At 37.2% G+C, this 21,059-nt stretch overlaps 1 protein-coding gene across 4 annotated transcripts; it reads right to left on the bottom strand.

Moving 5' to 3' along the window:
• Positions 1-8,565: 8,565 nt before the first annotated feature.
• Positions 8,566-18,767, bottom strand: EPGN (epithelial mitogen). Of its 4 annotated transcripts, none has more exons than XM_006898449.1 (5): positions 18,664-18,767; positions 18,071-18,160; positions 15,755-15,875; positions 14,017-14,169; positions 8,566-8,620 (listed from the first exon to the last, which is right to left on the bottom strand). In XM_006898449.1, the coding sequence occupies exons 1-5, from the start codon at positions 18,704-18,706 to the stop codon at positions 8,566-8,568; spliced, it is 462 nt and encodes a 153-aa protein (XP_006898511.1). In that variant the 5' UTR covers positions 18,707-18,767. The 4 variants fall into 4 exon arrangements, with proteins under 4 accessions (XP_006898511.1, XP_006898512.1, XP_006898514.1 ...); XM_006898450.1 differs by having other exon boundaries at positions 14,137-14,169; positions 18,664-18,706; XM_006898452.1 differs by having other exon boundaries at positions 14,137-14,169; positions 18,098-18,160; positions 18,664-18,706.
• Positions 18,768-21,059: the final 2,292 nt, after the last annotated feature.

The raw sequence follows: 21,059 nt of genomic DNA, 5'->3' as shown, positions 1-21,059 counted from the left end.
GGTCCTCCTTTTTAACTGTAGGACTCCCCTTTCTGTTGCCCTCTGTTTCCCCACTCTTATTACACCACTGTGGAGACCTCAAGATGGAGGTGGTGGTCCCCAGTTGGCTGCTGTCTCAAGAGCAGCAAGGGCTCACCCTCACCTGTCCATCCTCCAGTCTTCCTCAAATCTTTTGTGCCTCCTTTGCTACTTTCCTGCTTTGCAGGCTCCAGAGATAAGCCTGATAGAAGGCAGCTCCCGGGGCTGTGGGCAGGTGAGGCCCAGCCACCTGGACCCAGAAGAGATTATCTTCAGATGATAGAAAGGTTTCTTTTTTCAAGAGGGGTTTGTGAGAAGGAGAGACTTCTGAACCCTGCCTGACTCCTAGAGCCCCAGGTCCTCCTGCCATTTCTTTGAGGCTCTGTATCCTGCTCATTGACCACTTACCCCTACCTTACTACAGACCCAGATATATCTGCCTGACCATTTAATGCAAACTTCTGGTGCCCTCATGGGTTTCTCTCTCTCATGAACCCCTACCTTCCCTTCTCTTCTTTGCTCAGCTTGTTTTAAATGAATAAAATGTTATAGAGTGTTTTTTCTAATAAATGCAAACTGTTACTATCCAGTCGATATGTGAAGAGTCAGTTTGTTTGCCTGGAACATAGGTGAGAATGCCAGACCTGGGTCTTGCTCAGAAGTGTATTATTGTGTGGTTGGGGAGGAGTCCTCACTAAGCTTGGGGACAATGAGGCGTCCATCACTTTTTGAAAAGGGAAGGAACCTAAGCAGGGCTGTGCACTGAAAAGGCAAATCTGGCAACGACTGTAGCAGAGTGACAGGGCGTGGGCCTGGCAGGGTGTCTGAGTCACCAGATATCGCCCAGCCGGCTACCAGGTGTGGGTTATAATGAGCACCTTCCTTTTTGAGCTAAGGACCTTCACGCCTTGAGGTTTGCGGTACAACACCACCCTCTAGAGGCATTTTTATGACTCAGTCATGGCCTTGAAGTCTGAACCAACACGGAAGCAGACCCTCCTGAGGATTTTTCAGAGCTTGTAAATCAACCTTTTTCTCATGGAACCACTAGTAGATTCAACCCTCCAGGTAGATGAGACCTTTAAACTAGCATTGCAATTATCTATGGAGGAATTCAAATCAGAAAAAAAATCTCAAAATTAAAGCAAGGCTGTAGATTTAGAGGCCAACAGGAACCCTGAGCTGACAGCCTAAAGTGACATAAGTGTGGGGGACAAGTCCCTTTTAATTAAAGCTATATGAGAACATTGATCCAGTGTTCTATATATTCTAAAGAGAGCTGTGGTGGCCTAATGGTTATCAATCAATAGACAGGCTTCATGGGAGAATGAGGGACAATCTCTACTAGTAAGATTTAGAGAGTCTGAAAGCAGTTTCTGGAAGGTCAGCAATGAGTTGATTCCACTCAAAGGCAATGAATTAGTTATCTACTTTGATTTTCAACAAAAGCCAGGAAGCGAGATGTTTTATAATAAAACATTTCTGTTTCTCACTGTGGGCTTGACCAAAACTTGTTGAGTACCATCGAGTCTAAACCAACCCATAGTTGAACCTCCAGCAGGTTTTCAGAAGCAGTGAATTGCATGAGAAGAGATTGCCTGTCTTTCTCCTCCAGAGCCGCTGGCAGCTTTAAACTGCCTTTGGGTCGACAGCACGGCTTCTTACCTAGTAGGCCACCGAGTGCTCCCTTGGACTGAAACTAGACATCATGAAAGTCAAAGAAACTAAGTGTGCTTGATGGCTCTTCTTCACAGAATGCTGATTTTTTTCAACAATTTCCAACTAGAAAGAGAACAGAGAAGTCGTCTTTAGAACACAAATTATTTCCGTTTTAACCCATTGAACAGGTGTTTGTTTATTTACTTGTTAATACTCTTCTATCTACAAAGTTCTTACACATTGTTTTCCACACTGGATCTTTCCCATTTCCTTTACTTCCCCCTCCCTCCACCCATCAAATTGTGTGACCCTATGATTAACCACTCTCAACCTTCCACCCATTCTCACCCCTCTGCTCCTACCACCCCTTGTTGGATCCTCATATTCATTCAATAATAATGGTTTCTTACAGCATTTGTCCTTATGGAACACTCAGCATAATGTTCTCTAGTCCCTCCCAAGTTAGGTAATGATTCATAAAACCATTGCTCTTTTGAGCTGCATAGTATTCCATTGTGTGAATGTACCAGTTTCTCAATCCATTCTATTGTGGTTGGGCATTTGGGCTGTTTCCATGTTCTAGCGATGCATTGGTGTATGTCTCCGTTTGTGCCTCAGTTCACATTACCTCAAGGTAAATAGACAGGTATTTCTTTTTATAGATTTTGTTCTCAAGCTTGGCCATTATTTGCTGTTTTCCCTATCTTTTGTCACCATCATTTATTGTTTTCCTCGAGGGTGTAGGAATAGTGTTGGGATTGGAAGTGGTGTAGTGGGAATGCCTTGATGCCATTTTATTGTAGAATGAAAAGCTCTGGTGGTTATTGGAAAATGATGCCAAGTGCTTTCTTAATTATTTGAAAAGCAAATGTGGCACAGGACTTTCTTTGTTAGACAATGGTTTATGGAGCCCATTTTTATTATTATAATATTTTCCTTTTTCTCAGCAATCTGGGTTTGTTTTTTTTTTTAAACTGTTTCTAAGACTGGTCAAAAAGCCTCTCAAAACATCTTCGTTTGCTTGTTTGTTTGTTTATTTACTTCTTTTAAAGGGAGCTCTGGCAGCTTGGTGGTAAGGAATTTTGCTGACAACCCAAAGATATGTGGTTCAAATACGCCAGCTGCTTCTTGGGAGAAAGATGTGCAATCCCCTCCCTTATGATTTACTGCCTTTGAAATTCTCTTTGAGTGTCAGCTAGGAGTTGGTTCAGACTGCATAACAATACAACAAAGAAAACCACTTTAATGCCTCATTCCTCATCCTATCTCCTGACTGAGCCAGCTGTCCTGGTGAGGGCGAAACCAGTAGCAGCCTGCCCTCCTGCACAGGCTGAGATGGAGCACTCCCAAGTGGCCTCATCATCCCTTTGCATCTGAGGGATAAACTAGGGTTCATTTACAGCCTAGAGTTCCTCCTCAGACTGCATAGTAACTGCCAATAGGCAGTTGAGGCCTCTGTTGGCTCCACCCTGAGGTTGGTATGCATATCTTAATCTGCAGATGACAGCAGGAAGTCTTTTTTGTGGTTGGCCTATTCAAAGTGTATGATTTTCTATTTTAAGGGGAAAATCTTTTTATTAAAATAGAAATCATTTGTGGCTATCTATTAATCAAGAAATCGATCCTTAATACCAATATTTTCTATACAATATTGAGAAATGTCACCATGGAGAGCTAGGGGGAGGGCCTTTGAAATCAGCCCTTTCTGAGTTCAGGTCCGGGCTCTGCTGGTTAAAATCAGCTTGACATTACATGAGTGAATGGCTGCCTCTCAGTTTCACTTGCATACTGATATGGAATCACTGAAATGATGCAAATAATGATCTCCAAACATTTTAGATGCCTGAAATGTTGTTTTTATGCCTTCTATGTGACTATGATTCATAGCAACTCTATGAACAATAACTCCAAACCCGGCCCTATCCTCAGCTGATCTGAAAGACATGTTATATTGTTCCTTCAACTAGATTTGTGAAAGAATTTAATTGTATCAATGCCAGTTAGCATCACACTGGTTCCAACTATGGTGACACTATGCATGTAGGAACAGAAATGTGTTCCTTCAAGTTTTCAAAACCAGGGTTTTCTTCTCATGTGCCTATGGGTAGACGCAAACCTCCAACCTTTTAGTTAGTAGCTAGCTAAGTTTATTATAACTATTTGCAATGCCCAGGGGCTCTTACTGAATCAATGTAGTGAAATTCTAAATTTCTACAAGGGAAATAGGTGATTTTATTAAAATCTGAACACTTGAAAGCACTGCTAGTTTGATAACTACAAAGAAAACATACAATCTCAAACTAAAATTAATTGCAAATTTTGTCTTAACCAAGTTTAATTCAAAATGAGTTGTGCTTTAATTTCTGTGGCATAAACTTACAAAGAAAGGCTAACAAGTATAGAAAAAGAGAGATAGAATTTGTCAATTACTTCTACTTATTTGTACCCACAATCAACACCATGGGTACCAGCAGTGAGGAAATCCAGAGATGTACTGGCAAAGTAAGCTGTCAAGGACCTCTCCAAAGTGCTAAAAAGCATTGATGTCAGTTTGAAGACTAAGGTGCACCTGATCCAAACTACGATCTTTTCAATTGATTGCTGTGCATCAGAAAGTTGGACAATGAGTAAGGGTGACAGGAGAAGAATCAATGCCTTTGAGTTGTAGGGTTGGGGAAGAGTGATGAATATGCCATGAACTGCCGAAAGGACAAAATATGCCTTGGAAAAGGTGTAGCCAGGGTGCTCCTTGGAGGCAAAGATAGTGAAACTTCCCCTCACAAACTCTGGGCATGTTTTGAGGAGGAGGAAAAGGACATCATTCTTGAAAAGGTGAAGAGTCAGCAAAAGATGGGAAGACCCTCAGAAACATTGACTGACACAATGACTTTAATGGTGGGCTACAGTGTGTCAAAGATTAGCAAAGGAATTCAAGATCCATAGTTCCTAGGGTTATTATGAGTCATAGTCAATTCCACAGCACTTATCAACAACAAACAACTTTATTTTCTTTATTACCAAGTAATCACATTGTTAATCTTCATGAGTTGTTTCTTTGGAAGCAATGAATGAATGTCTGCACAATCTGGCAAGTTTATCGTGTTTCATTTCAGCCGAGGAGTGAAAGATAATAGGGAACACATTTATTCATGTGAGCACTTAAGGAATCTAGTCTTTGGTTTCTTAAGAAATTAAATGTTTAATGCTTGGTACTCCAAGCTGTGAGTACATTGATTGATTGAATAATTAACAGAAATCTGAGCTGAATTTGAAAGATATGTTTCAGAAGTACTACTGAATAGGCCCGCATCAAAGGTTTCAGCAGATTTGTGGGCTCACCCATATTAACTGTGCCAGAGTCTGACAAATTAAATTTCAACACTTCCAGTTCATCTTGGCAGATGCTAGTTGCCTGATGTCATGCAGCCATGATGTAAGCCAGAAAGAGTGATGTTTTGCAATACAGAGATGCTGGTAACCCTTCCCTAGTGTGTGGGTTGCAGGATATCAATATTTATATCACACCACAAAGAGTGTGTTAGACCCAGCAACAGAGAGAAGTCAGATGGATTGTTTAAGGAGAAGTGTTCTCATGTTCAACATCAAAAGCTTAAATTCTTATATTTACCTGGTTATTCGGATTTTTTTCAAGTCACTAGAATGAATGTGCGTCTTGATGCCACCAAAATGGACATTTTGACATGAAAGGGTTCAATTTGTACTGTGCAAGGAAGTACTAGAAAGAGGAAATTATTATAATTGATCCTTTTTTTGAAGTTATGAAAGCATAATCCTACACCTTATTTTAAGAAAGAAGACACAAGGGCAGAAAATTGAAATCCTGTTGTAGTATCTGTGAGAATCTGCCCCGATGATACACTGACATGCTAAAGAAGAGAGTATCAGTGAATGTCAGCATGCTGACAATGTGTTCCACAGTTCACGAAAGCGTGTGTCTTAAAAAACTAAATGATCAACACAGGGAGGAGACATGATCATCAATGGGAGAAATGAATGGATCTTTCAACCATTTTTATTTAACTCCAGATTCCAGAAAGAAACCATCATTTTTGTCTTACATGATGCCCCCACTTAATTGTCTGTCCTTTTCTGCTGTGTACCCTCTACTTAGAACTGACTCATAGCTGACCCTCCATGGGTTTTCGGAGGCTGTAGATCACAAGGGAGCAGATTGCCCATCTTTCTCCTGCTGAATTATGAAATCACAGATTTTTTTTTTTTTTTTTTTGTCACAGGCCATACAATACTGGCTTCCCATGAACCACAATCCGAGTTTCCATATCATTACTTTGGGTGGCTTTTATGCCATTAACGAATGAGAAAAAACCTTAATCTCTTGTTTTGGTTTAATTTTTCACTTGGCAATCTAGGAATTTTGACTTTTTCTTTGGTGCAATTGAAATTTTAGTTATACTGTGTTTACAGTCTATAAGTATGCACAGGCAATATGTGCCCTGTTTTAGGTTATGGCCTCTCCAGATGCTGGTACAAATTCTCCTTTCTTTTCATCAGGATACAGTCTTTCCATTGCCTTAATTAAGTTTTGTTGTTTCTTCCTGGACTCTCCCCAGCTTTCGTATATCTTTTTTAAATGCCCAGGAAGAGCATAGCTTTCTAGGTGTGGTCGCTGTAGTCACTGGGAGGAACCTTCACCTCCTCTCTCCTTGGTATGATGTAACCCCGTGCACTGCATGAGGACATGTGGAAAGTGCTGACCTGTCGTGTGTCGGCATTAAATTCTTCCTGAAAGCAAAAACAGAGCCTCTTCATGCCTTCTACGCAAAGGAAAGCAGGACGTAGAGCTTTGATTCAGTCATGAATTAAGCGCCATAACAATATAAATGAGAGGCTTGTTTCCAAACTGTTTTTGTTGTTGTTGATTGCCTTTGAGTCTAGCACAACTCATAGTGACCCTATGAACAAAAGGCCCAAAGCCCCTCTACAACTATTGACATTAATCAAAGTTCATAGAGTTTCTGGAGGCATGATATCTAGGAAGTGGATGCCACTCCTGCTTTCAGTCTACCAATGTAAATATTGCAATTTGACCCAATCCTCTTCTTAACCAGTCTCGTGATGAAAATTGTTTTGCTTTCTACTTCACATATTGTTGCTAGGTACCATTGAGTTGACTACAACTCATAAGACCCTATGAAAAATAGATCTGAACTTTGCCATATTCTTCCATCCTCATCACCTCTGATATATTTGAGCCCATTGTTACAGTTATTGTGTCAGTCCATCTTGTTGAGGGTTTTCCTCTCTTTCACAGCCCCTCCTAACAACATACCCAAAAAACTGAGATAAAGCTTCACCATCCTTGTCTCCAAGGAGTACCCTAGCTGCACTTGCATTGTTTTAGATTGAACTGAAAAGAAAAATGGCAGATATAATTATTCTTTGATTTCATTAGTTTAGTTTTCTTTATGATCAAATTCTTAAATTACCATATAGTAAAATATACACCCAATGTGGCGTTACAGATTGGGGTGGGGTAGGGACCTTGAGACTAACTTCACCTTCAAGGCAGATATAGAATATTTTTTTTTATCTACCACTGTCAAAGTTTAAAGTTGAAAAATTAAATCTAAGCCCTGAGAAGTTAACATATGTGCACTGAACTTGAATTATGTGAAAGAAAACATTTCCACCACAGCTCCGTTTTCCTCTCTTACTATGAAAAAGCTATAATCAAGCATTCAGAACAGTAAGGAAAATTTCCACTTTGGCTGTTGACCTGTGAAAAAATTCCACCAACAATAGGAAGAGAGCCAGCAAACAAAAGCATTTGGGACAACAATGAGTCCAACAATAATGTTTATAATCCATTCAGAAAAAGAAATGTTTTGCCTACACTGGGCTCAATATCCAAGACTGTTCTCAATCTTCAAAAACTCTTTAGCTTATTTCATATTTCACAGATAAAGGCTGTGCAGTGTAGTGACAAGCTGACTTTGTGTTTGCTCTGGACATCCCACTTTCTCCTCTTGAGCATAGTTTGGTCCACTGTAACTGCTGTAATGCTGTCTTCATTGTGAACATTGACATCACTGTCTTTGGGACACCATAATAACAGCACATTTGATTCTACTTTCTTAAAGTGAATAGACACAGAGAAAACAAACTGTATGGCCGATGAGTCTATTCTGACATATAACCTATAAGACAGAGTACACAGGGCTTCCAAGATTGTAAATCTCTGTTGATGCAGAACTGCCACATCTTTCTCTTGTGTGACCTCTCAACATTTTGGTTAGCTGAGAGTTGTAACCACTGCTCCACCCGGGTTCCTGGACTTAAAGAAATTCTCTCTCATTGCCATCAAGGTGGAACACTCATGTTGTTGTTATTAGGTACCGTCAAATCAACTGTGATTCATAAACAACAGCCTTGCCCTAGCCTATGCCATCCTCACGATCTCCGCCCACTCAAGCCTATTGTTGTGGTCACTAATGGTCTCAAATGCTCGTAGCAAGCACTTGAAGAACCCAGACTTGACACTGCTTTTGCTTGCTGCAAGGCTGATCGTTATTCCCATGAAAATTTACGTCTACCATGATCAGAAGCCTGAAACTCTGTCTTTCTGCAATGAGACGGTAACCACCCAATGACAGCAAAACCAGAGCCGGACAGTGAACTTGACTTCTGTCACAGAAGCTTATTCTCTTGACTCCCATGGCACCCTATCAAGTGCAAAGTCTGAAGAGCAGCATTGAGTTTTTGCCTCTGATCTCATTGTGATCCCAACTTCTATTCTTTTCTTTTTTTCAAGTCTAGTCAGCTTGAGCTTTTTCTTGTTACATCTGAAGATTTCTGTTTTGGAGCCACTGGTTTTCACAAGCTTCATGGAATTCTCTTGCAAAAGTCTCACAGTGGTCTTCTTCCAGAACAAACACTATAAGGCGATTTCAGTTTTAAACACCTAAAAGAGAACAGGTGTTTCCATGTGAATTAGACTGTTGTTTGCATAGGATACTCTAGATTATACATATCTGCTGCTGTTACATTTATTTTTGGTACACCACCCATGTCCCTTTGTCCCCATCCCTCAGAGCTGGAAGTGATGAAAAGATCAAAGAAGCATCCCACTTTAGAGAATTTCTCAAAGCCAGTGAAGACCTGGCCAGATGATTAAAGTAAGGGGGGGAACTAGAAGTCCTGGTTGGCACAAACAGTTAAGTATTATATTATTAACCAAAACTTTAACAGTTCAAACTCACATAGAGGATCTTTGGAAGGCAGGGCAGATGATCTGCTTCCAAAAGCTTACATCCTTCAAAATCCTATGAAACACATCTCTACTCAACGACTCGTGGAGTCACCATGATTTGGAATTATCTTGATGGCAACAGAAATCCTGTGGTCAATGACTGACATGAATTAAAATCCCTTCTTCTTTGGGACAAGTCTGCAATGTCATTCCCTTTCAAATCTTTTTAGATTTTCATGTGGAATCAGGTTAAAGCTAGACTTCAGCTTAGTTTCCGTCTCTGACCAATTTGTCTTTATAAGTTTCACTTTAGAGCATTCCTCCAACTAATATCTTGTACCATCTCAGGCTCTGCTTTCGAGGAATTTCCTTAGACCATGGGTTTATGAGCATTAAATACACTTAACTCCTTTTTAATCTTACTTATTTATTTCTACTTCTTGGTGTCTTAGGCAAATCCAAAATTGATATAAGACATATTTGATTCTTTTAGAAGTATAATTATTAAGCAAAGCAAATTTTTTCTAATTTTGTACAAGCAGTCTTATTAATTTGAAATAGAGTTGGTTTTTTTTTTTATCAAGTGTGCTATTAGCACTATTTGTAATTAAGGGAGTACAATAATATAATGTCTCTATAAGAAGCAAACAGTTTATGTTAGACTGTTAATCTGTTAACTTTTATTCTACTGTTAGTAGTTAATCTTTTTAATAATGTTAACTTTTTTTAATATTTCCGTTCATTTATTGTTGCACTTTTCTCCCTGCCCACCCCTCACTTGCCCAGTTTGTTCTTCTCTTTGAAAAGTAAAAGAAAAATTCTTTCATGGTTTTACAATCCCTCCCCCCAAGTCCACTCCACTATGCAACCTTTGTTCTGGACTCCTGTCATGACAATAATATCTGTTACATAATTTATCCCACCTTTCTCAGTCTCCCCCCAAACCTGATGTCACTATATTTTTACAAAAGTGGCACTATACAGTATTTGTTCTTTTTGTGAGCAAGATATTTCACTCAGCATGATGTCCTCCAGGGTCACCCATTTTGTATAATATTTCATGAGTTCTTTGTTTTTAAAGCAATGTAGTTAGTATTCCATTGTGTGAATATACCACAGCTCCTCGATTCATTCGTTGAGTTGGTGATTCCAGTGAATCAGTTCTGGCTCATTATTGTTGTAGTTATGTGTGGTCAAGTTGACTACAATCCACAGTGACCCTATGAACAATGTTTGCTCTATCTTGAGCCAACCTCCCTGTCTCTGATACTCCTGCCCGCATTACCAGAGTCACTGTGTCAATCCATCTCATTCAGAGTCTACCCCTCAAGCTTGATGTCCTTCTGCACATACTGGTACCTCCTGACAACATGCCCAAAGTGTGTGAGACGAAGCTTCAAAATCCTTGCCTCCAAGGAGCAACCTGCTTTCAGCATCTCCAGCACAGACTTTATTTATGCTCTTGGCACACCATGGTGTGTTCAATACTCTTCTCCAGCGAAAAGGTATCGACTCTTCTTCAATCATCCTTAGTTATTGTCCAACTCTCAGATGAGTAGCAAGTAATCGAAAAGACCATGGCCTGAATCAAGCACACCTTAGACTTTAAACTGTCATTTTAGCTACTTAGCACTCTGGAAAGGTCCTTGGCAACAGATTTTCCCAGTGCAACTCCTCTTTTGATTTCCTGACTGCTGGTGGTGAAGGGTGATTGTTGATTGTGGATACGAGCAAGATGAAATGGTCAATAACTTTGATCTTTTCTCTATCTATAATGATGCTGGCTATTACACACAGTGACCCTGCGAGTGACAGAAAGAAATACTTCCTGGTCCTGGGCCAGGTAAACTTTGGCATGTTTCAGCCCATTATTGCAACCACTGCTTTAAATTATCTCTTTAAAGATTTTCTTCTTTTTTGTTGACCCTCATCCAATCATTATGATCTCCAACTGTCAGTCTTTCCTGATAAAAATGCCCAACAATGTGAAACTATATTCTGCCACCCTCAAATATTAGTAATATTCTAGTTGTATTTTTCCTAATAAAGACTAACAGTCCATGCTACCTACCATCCATATGGCTCGCCAACGGCAAAATAATACAAAGGCATCAATTCTTTGAACTTCCTTATTCATAGTTAAGTTTTCACGTTAAAACAAAGTAATTTAAAATATCACGCCTTTGGGACAGGAGTACTTGAACACTCAAGTGGTGTCTTTAGTTTTATAACTTTAAAAGAAGTCCTTTGGAGGAGATTAGATTAGCTCAATATAAAGTGGTTTGATGTTTTTTACTGCTGGATTCAAGTAAAACGGAAGCCTTGGCAACTACAATCTTCTCTCTGTTATTATGGCGTTGTTTATCAGCCCTGTTGTGAAGGTGATGTGTGTTTGGGTTTTTTTTTTTAATTTATTTACTTGTTTTGAGCTTTGAGGGAAAATTTGCACAGCAAATTTGGCTTTGTTTGTTTTCTTTATGCAGAGCTTAATCCATACTGAAGGCTTTGATCCTTTGGCAAATGCTTCAAGTCCTTTGCACTTTCAGCAAGCGAGGTTGTGTCATCAGCAAATCAAAGATTCTTAGTGAGTCTTTTTCCAATCCTGATGTTAAGTTTTTCTGTATGTAGTCCAGAGTCTTGGATCATTCATTCAACATGAGTAATAAATAAGTATTGCGAGGGGATGCAATTCTGAGTAATTCATATCTTTCCTGACTTTAAGCCATGCAGTATTCCTTTGTTGTATTTGATAGACTGCTTCTTGGTCTACCTATATATTCCTCATGAGTAGGTAGTTATGTGCTCTAAAATTCATATTATTTATAATATTATCTGTAATTTGTTCTGATCTATACATTCAAATGTTCTTTCTTAGTAAAAAAAACATGGTTAAAAATCCTTAATGTAATCTCTGCTTTCAGTCAAGATCTATCTGATACTAGCAATCATTATCTAGCTAGAATTTCTAACATTTCCTTGTTAATAAATTACTGCCACCATTTAAAAATGATGTTTGGCAAAATTTTACTTGTATATGATTTTAATGATATTTTTGAATAATTTATTCATTCTGTTATGACACTTTTTTTAGAATAGACACACATGTGCATCTATTACAATAACTTGGCTAGGTAGCTATCTTTTTTTATTTTTTAACATAATCATGTGTTTCCTTAATCACTTGTTTGTTGACTTGTTAATGGATTAAGAATGTAATCAATTGTTGCTTTAAACATCTTAATTTATATTCTACAAAATACTTGAGACAAGCTTTATTAATGACTTCAGAGTGGCTTGAACTTCAATCAGTATTTTTGATTCTTGACAAAATACGTTATCTCCTGAAATGTTTTAACTTAGCCAAATAATTTTGGTATAGTGACTATATATTGCTTTCATCTAATTTTTATGTTCCTGTGTCATTCAATATTTTGCCCATAAAATCCTTCAGTATTACTACTGGAGGCTCGAATTTGTTCAATTCTTTCATCTTGAGAAATGCCAAAATTGTTCTTCTTTGTTTCCTAACTCCAGGTCTTTGCACATTTCATTATCATACTTGTTTTCCTGAGATGCCCTTTGCAATCTTCTGTTCAATTCTTTTTACTTCACAATTTTATCTGTCCACATTAACTACACTGTATTAAAAAGAAAGTTTCAGAATCTCTTCTGGTGTTCATTTTTATCTCACTTCCCCCTCCTACTGTCTTTTTAATTACTTTTTGCATCTTAATCAGGTTTGTGGAATGCATCAAGTGTAATCTATTTGTATTTCCTTCTTCATGTATTTAGCATTATTGCTGACTCTTCCCTAGTTAAAAAGATGTAAGGAAAAGGTAATATTGTAGAAAAGTTAAAAGTGAAAATTACTAAGTAGATCAAGTTTATCTCCTTGGATTTTTTAGCAGGAGAAAATATCTCCTGAATGCATTTCATTTGATGTACGAAAGAAAGTGGCCCCTGTTTATGACACATTCTCATTCATTTACTATTTCTTTCTTGATTTGTTCATTCAATAAATATTTGTTGAGTGTGTATCACACTTAATTCATTGCAGTTGAGTTAGAATCAACTCATAGGTGATCCTCCAGTACATTTTCAGTCTGTAAATTGCTTAGGAAGAGCTTGTCTTTCTTTCTTCCAGGGAGCAGCTGGTAGATTTGAAATGCCTACTTCTGAGCTGACAGCACGACTTTCTAACCACTAGGCCACCAAAGGTCCCCTATTATGTAGTTGTTGCTGTGGTTGCTGTAACCTAGTAGGAACTGATTTATAACGGATCCTTCAGTGGGTGTTCAGAGGCAGTACATCAGATGGGATGAGATTGCCCATCCTTCTCCCACAGCAGCTGGTATATTCCGACCGTGTGTCTTTGGGTTTGCAGAACAGCTTCTTACCATTAAGCCCCCAGAGCTCCCTTATCATGTGATGGTTGTTGTTTTGTGCCATTGAGTTGGAGTTGATCTATGGCTGGCCCTCTGGTAGGTTTTCAGAGGCAGTTAATTGCACAGAAGGCAATTGTCCATCTTTCTCCCAGGGAGCAGCTGGTGGACTTGAACAGAGTGCTTTTGGGATTGAAGCACAGCTTCTTGCCCCTAGGTTGTGAGAGATCCCTTATTATATCATTGTTCTTGTTGTCCAATTTATAGTGAGTCTATGTGACAGAGCAGAACTCTGTCTGAGGGTTCCTTTGGCTGGAAACTTTATGGAAGAAGAATGTCAGATCTTTTCTCTTTGAGGATTCGAACCACCAGCTAATTGATTAGCAACCCCACTTAGGCAATGAACATAGAACTGAGACTAAAACATAGGTAGTCCCTTCTCCATAAAACTTATTAATCTTTCTGCTTTTAACTTTGATGTAGGCAGAGAGTGGTAAGAATGAAGGGAATTTTTAAATTGTAACTATCCCACTGCAATTCAAAATAGCTTTTTAGCTAGTTTTCTGAGTTTATGAGAAAAGATATGACAACAAATATTATATAAGAACTTGCCTGGTTAGGTCATATTTTCCCTGATAATTTACACTTTAATACCTGATGTATTGTAAGGGCTTACTGAATATTTGTCAAATAAATGACTATCTTAAATTTTTGTCTTTTTCTTACCTCTTTCTTGTGTAGCAATACAAAATAGCAAGGAAACTACTTAATAGTAATCCAACTCCAATGCTAATTGCAATGTATTTTTCATAAGAATCCACAGCATAAGAAGTTAAAGTCAAGTGCTCGCATCTTTCTCCAGTATAACCAGTCAAACACCTTAAAAAAGAAAACAGTATTCTATTTTGAAATCCATGATGACTAAGGAAAAAGAAACGACCAATTTATTTATTTTTTTTTTTAGAAACGACCAATTTAAAACAATTAAAACTATTTTAATGGGAAGTTGAGTCCCACAAAACCCCTCAACTTCACTGCAGTCAAGTGGGACCCATTCCATAGTTGACCCTCGTAGCTATAGGTTTTTGTAGGCTGTGAATCTCCTAGGGGAGATTACCCGTCATTCTCTCTTAGAGCCACTGGTAGATTCTAACCTCTGGAAAATCATGGCCTTTGGGTTAGCAATGCAACTCCCAATGAGCCACCATACATAATTTGAATAGGAGAAGTTAAGTATTAAATTGAAGTCAACCAGTTAAAAGTAACAAAGAAGGTATTTTATAATCATTTAACATAACTTCTTTGATTAGTAGAGGAGAAAAGTAGTATGGTCATAGGAATTCATCTAGAAAATCTTTCACCTACTCTTCCATAAGGTGATTAGAACAAACTGGAATGTTGGTGGTTTGCATCCATCCTGAGGCACCTTGGGGAAAAAAGGCTGCCTCTCTGCTTCTGAAACTCATCCACTGGAAACTAAAGGTATACAGGTTTACTCTGACATAATAACGTATCCAAGAATGGAACCAATGCAACAGAAACTGGTAAACTGGTTTGTATTGTTCTAGAACCTTAGATCCTTAAAGTGTTTTGCCGTAATCTGTCTCATGTGATCCTATAAACAATCCTGTGGCAATCTGAATATAAATTGGAAAGCTGAGACAGCAGAGTTTAGTGCCAGAGTTGCAGAAACAGAACTGGAATCCTGATCTTCTAGCAATGTGATAACAAGTTTAATAAAACATGATATTACTGATGGAATGAAAAGCATTTCTTGTCCCCATGTCTTACAGTGATTTTGTCTTGATATTTTCAATGTTCAAAATGGTAAGGGATGTTCTAATCACCTTACCAAGGCAGGAGAATGAAGACTCTGTTTCAGTAATCTAGAATGTATCATGAAACTTGAACAAATGTTTGGATTTCATCTGGTAATGGACTGCTAAAAGAACAAACATGTAACTTGGGAAAAGTGCAGCCAGGTTGCTCCTTGGATATAAAGATGGTGAAGCTTTGTCTCACATGTTTTGAGCAGGTAGCTGGGAGAGGTTATTCCTTGGAAAAAGACATCATTCTTGGGAAGATGAGATTCAATGAAAGAGGGAAAGACCCTCGGTTAGGTGGATTGACACAGTGACTGAAGCAGTGATACTAAATGTGTCAGAGATGATGAAGATAGCTCAAAATAGGACAGGGTTCAGATCTGTTGTTCATAGCATCACACTGCGTTGTATTTGACTCAAGGACTCCTAACAACCACCAACAATCTGGAAGGCATACTTTGGGAAAATAAGGGTTTGCTGTCATAGAAAAAGACTTTAGGTAATGAAACACACACCGTGTTCAGATCATATGCCTATTTTACCAGAAAGACAGAGATGAGGAGGTATATGCCATATGAAACACTAGAGGCATAAATTCATCGTCTTTTGTCTCTAGAATCTAAAAAATTCTCTGAGATTACCTGCAGATAGCTTTTTCCAGCTCCTGGTGGAATGTACAAACACCATTGATGCAATAACTGTTGTGGTCTTCCAGGCAAGGCGGTGAGAACTTTAAGGTTATGGGTCTTTCTGTAGCATCAGCTAGGAAAAGGAGATTACAATAATAACAGATGATGAGGGTCATACTTTTATCATCATTTTTAACATATATAAAAAGGTGATTTCTTTTTTAAGAATAAAAAGCTAGAGAAACCTTTATATACTGAGAGAATAATTTTATTATGGTTGCCATGGTGAGGAAAGAGAGTTAAAAATTAATTTATAAATAATAAACACTTACTAAAGTTAATAAGGCTAAGGTATGCCTGATCCAAATCATGATATTTTCAGTTGCTTCTTATGCATCTGACAGTTGAACAATGAATGAGGATGATAGAAGAAAAGCTAATACCTTGGAACGGTGGTGTTGACAAAGAACATTGACTATACTATGAACTGCTAAATGAATAACAACAACAAAAAATCTGTATTCTAGGAAGTCCAATCAGGGTACTTCATAGAGGCAAGGATGATGAAACCATCTCATATACTTTGCCCATATTTTCAGGAGGCATCAGCTTTTAGAGAGAGACATCATGCCGAGAAAGGCAGAGAGAGGATCAGCAAAAGATAGGAAGACCCTCAAAGAGAAAGACTGCTAGGAGCTTGAGCTGGACCAAGACCATGAGGATGGCACAGGACAGGGCAAGGATCAGATCTGTTTTCATAGAATTGTACTTGACCTGATGGCACCTAACAACAGGAACAAATAACTTATTAAGGTGGTGGAAGCAAATTTGGAATATGGATGATCAGACATTGAATGCATTTTAAAGAATATTATGGAACAAAATGTGCACAGATGACAAATTGGAAAAACACAATATGCTTTATAAACTTTCACTCAATTCACAATTAAAAAAAATAAATATTTTCTGTATGCTCTCTCTCTCTTTGAGCTCTTGTTTTCTTTTTCTCTTTTTTCAAGGTTGTATTCCTGGGGTTGGAATTAATATCATCTAGACATATAATTAATTAATTAGGGAGTGGAGGCAAATTGAGAATTGTTCCATTCTTTAGAAACTGCATAATAAGATCTATATAGGCAAGTTTGCCAAAAGGTGGCAGCATTGATTCTAGTCTTAAACAGGCCTCATTGCTTATCAAATTCCAAACGCTAATTATACTAATAAATACATAGGCTATCATAGAATTTTTCTGTCTCCCCCTCTATATTTAAGAAATCAGAACTTAGAACATTCTGGTTGTAAGATAATGAACTTAATTTCTTTTTCTTTTCCCCTTGTTGTGCACAGCCAGGAGTAACTAATTGAAAAGAGGTGTTTTCCCTAAATGATTCCAGAAAAATTTACTGTTAAGATCTATATAAGAAACCAGAAACAACCCACGGCTCAGTCTTAACAATTAAAGTTATTCTAAGATCCACAATAATTATGTTTGCAAATTGCCAGATACTGAAACAGCTAATGGGTAACATATTTTAAAGTAAATGTTTTAAAATTTAAGTGAAATGAGGAACTTACCTCACTTAATTAAACATTGTCATCTTTCATAGTTAGAAACATGTTTTCTTATTAAGTAATTTTTATTTGTCTGGCTTTACATAAGTGAGGTAGGTTACTTGCTTGAGTGAAAATTATAACCACCTAATACACAGATCTTGGCAGGCAACAAGCTTTCTGAGTTCACCTCCAAGAGTTCAAACAGGCTTGTATAAATGCTGATGCTCAACAGTAGCCAAAAGAATTGTAATAATAATCATAAAATAGAAACGAAAACATACCATTAGTATCACCAACCAAAAAGAATAGGAACAGTGGTTAGTGAATATAGAAGATGCATTTTAAAAAAAATCCCACCTCTTGACATAAATGTGCAAAGATGGAAAGTGGATAAAAGCTTCACTCTGGACCATAATTTTTGTTGGCTAGTAAACATGCGATCACAGACCAAAATATGATGTCACCCACCAAGAAGGTTAAACAGGGTCTAAACATGAGTGGGTCATTGGGAGCCATGTAAGAAAGAAGCAGAAAATGTGAAGTATTTCACATTCAGGACAGTAACTAAAGACAAATGTTGTTTCCCTCTTCCTTTTAAAAAGGCAAATTTCTGACACATTTACCTGTCACTTTCATTGAACAAAATCATGCTATAAGAATTCACAAATAATAAAATAGACATTTAGATTTTTTTAATACTTCATTTATCAGGATTCATAATTCCCTCACACATTTAAACAAATCTCTTGAATTGCAAAAATGCAAAGAAAATACCTTCTGTTTTGTTAACTGTCCAGTTACTTAGCTGAGTTGTGATTGGTGGGGTTACGGTGATGGACGCCTCTTCAGTAAATGCCGCCATTGCTGTATCAGGTGGAGGAAAAAGCATCTTTAACACACAAACTTCATTCTATGTGCAAGCACCAGGTTCAAAGCTGCTCTTACTCAATAGATTCCTATTTCTGTTCTATTTTTCATTCATTTCCACTGGCAGTCTAAACTCTGACTAGGGTCATTTCCCCTTTCTCATTCAAAGTAATTCTCTTGACATCTATAATCATATCATAGCCCGTAGAAACACACTAATATTTACGTGAAAGTGTATACTTTATACATAACTCAACCACGAGGACATTATTGTGGAGTAGTTAAATATATTAACTAATCTTAAATGTGTAAAACAAACAGTTGATTCTGTCTCAAAAATAGAAATGTCAATTCAACCAGGAGAGGAACTTACATTACATTCTCTGCTTTGTCATTAAAAACAACAATTACAAGCCAAATTCTCTTTAATTCAGAGAAAATAAATCCAATTGTCTTCTACTAATAGAAAGTTAACAAAATTAAATAAAGAAATTACCTACCATTGAATAAAAGGTAGACAGATATCAGGACTCCAAAAGCCATTTCCTGCAGTTGCTTAAACGTGCCTGCCTCTCTCTGATCCTTCCAGACTGACGGGTGGAAGGTTTTTATTGCACCCTCTGAGCCCTTCTTGCATTTATATTTCATGAAGCGTCATCTGGCAGTTCTTACCAATCAAAAAAATATGTACTTCTGGCAGCAACAGTGAGAGCCTCCAGGCATTCACGCACCTGTTTAGGATACCTGGGTTATCTAGCAATGTGATCAAGTTTTCTTCTGAAATACTGGTTTCCTGTTACCTGTGGGCATAATAGTACATGTAAAAGTACTTAAAACAACATAGAAATAGGGGGAAAAATAATCTGGAGAAGTCTTGTTTCTGTGACCACAACTACATCAGCCCAAAAGATACCAGCGACATAGATAGGATTCCAACCAAGGTGATTATTTTTTTTTTATATTTGTAAACCAGAGGACAGCATAACCTATCTATGAAATGAATATATCAAGAGCTGGAATCAGTTATACAAACTCTTATTGTGAATTATCAAAATTGCTCCAGTGAAAATCCAGAGGGGTGGCAGGTAATTAATTCAATTGCAGAAAACAGAGTGTTTGAAAAACCCAGAAGCTTAATATTTCATTTTCATTTTTTGCTATTTGGTTTTGTTATTGCAAATTTTATAAATGTACTTGTTTTAATAGCATAACATTTACTCTGTACCATCTTGCCAATTCAATTAATGGTTTAGAGGAAATGGTTCATCCTATAAGAAAATGGGGGGTGCTCTGTTATTTAGGCTGAAAAGAACCAGCAAAGTATCAAAAATTTAAAAAGAATAAGATTGAATTAATATTTTAAGATGAAATTAAAATGACGTTTAGATTTGGAACAAATAATGAAGAGAAATTTTACATTTAACTCAGCATTCAAATTTCCTATACTTAATTTTTAGTAAGCTAGCCTTGATATGCCTACTACAGAGTCATTTTAAAGGTTCAAACACGTAATTACTGCTGTTATATTTTGTTGCTAGTGAGACTGGCTCAGGAGAGGGCAGGGTTCAGAGCTATTGGCCATAGGGTCGCTATGAGTCACCAGCGACTAGATGGCACATAATAATAGCAGAAACAATAGAGCATCCCATACACTTTTACTTGCCATAAAATATTATAAATAATTTAAAGTACTTTTTTTTTGAAGTGTCATACCTTTTTGGCAGAAATTTCAACTGCTCACATTTCTGTATGAAGAAAGAATGTTCAATTCAAGATAGGTTATCATTTGCATCATGTCCACTCAGCAAATTAGATTTACCAGAAAGAGTCCCTTTCACTATTCAAATAGGAATTTGGCTAAAAAACTATGCAAGAATGAGCTTGTTGAATTCATTATAACTTGAGCAATCTTTTAACGCAGGAGTCATCAAAGTTAAAAGAATGCATGGTACTTGGCTTAATGGAATGTGCCTACATTTTTCATTTATACTTATGTGAGCATTTTTTAAAAAAAAATACTTATTCTGAAGGCAATTTCTGGATAATATTCACTCCATTTCTGCAGCTTCTAAATAGATATGCCAAGACTGGTAAGAAGTATAATTATTTTTAAGAGGAGAAATGGAAGTGCAGTTAATCATATTTGTAATAACTATTAACTGACACATAATACTTTGGATTTTTACAAAAGATTTTTCATCCCTTCTCTTAATTATTTCCTTAATAATTACTTCAACAAATCCAATACAATCTAAATTCTCAAGAAATCCATTCTTTTTATATTTTTTAAGTTTTTATGTTAGTTAAGATTCACAATATATTGGTTTGCATTCATTCATTCATTCATACATACTTTCCTCCCTTTCTCTCAATTTTCTTTAAAATGCTTGTTCTTCACCAGGCTATTAATTATAATATATATTACTACTGATTTTCCATTCTTGAGAAAATAGATTAATAAATATTAAGCCTCTCTTTTATTCCTGTGTAAAAAATGAAGTGCGAAGGCTCCAAAGAATTGAGTTGCCAAAAAGAAACATTTCAAAATTAGTACTTGGATCTCAGGTTTCATATTCCTAAACATACTCCTTTATCATTTTACTGAATTACGGTCACTGATAAAAGTTGTACTAACCTTGAAAGTAATCTCTCAATTATCTCTAAGATGTATGCTTTAAATAAATTGCCTTTATTGTAAGAAACTAAATCTTCAAAGAATTGTAGCCTTGACACATATCTGGACTGAAGAAAACAGCAAACCATTATTAACTAGTCGTTTCTTATTTAACTGGGAATTATATGCTTACAAGGAAGTCCAGTGAATACCACTATCATTCAGATATATGCACCAACAACCAGAGCCAAAGAAGAAGAAATAGATGATTTCTACCAACTT

The sequence above is a fragment of the Elephantulus edwardii genome, unplaced genomic scaffold, assembly GCF_000299155.1.
Source record: "Elephantulus edwardii isolate Elephantulus edwardi_28Jun2011 unplaced genomic scaffold, EleEdw1.0 scaffold00230, whole genome shotgun sequence".
NCBI classification, from domain to species: domain Eukaryota; kingdom Metazoa; phylum Chordata; class Mammalia; order Macroscelidea; family Macroscelididae; genus Elephantulus; species Elephantulus edwardii.
Note: the sequence above shows the minus strand (reverse complement) of the source record. Positions and strands in the feature narration are given on the sequence as shown.

Bases quoted from the DNA above. Each gene is read 5' to 3' on its own strand.
- EPGN (XM_006898449.1), bottom strand. From the start codon at position 18,706: ATGGCTTTTGGAGTCCTGATATCTGTCTACCTTTTATTCAATG. The intron at 14,170-15,754 runs GTAATCTCAGAG...TTCTTTTTTAAG, and splicing joins CTGGAAAAAGCTATCTGCAG to GTGTTTGACTGGTTATACTG. The intron at 8,621-14,016 runs GTAAGAAAAAGA...GTTCTCTTTTAG, and splicing joins TATTGCTACACAAGAAAGAG to GTGTTTAAAACTGAAATCGC.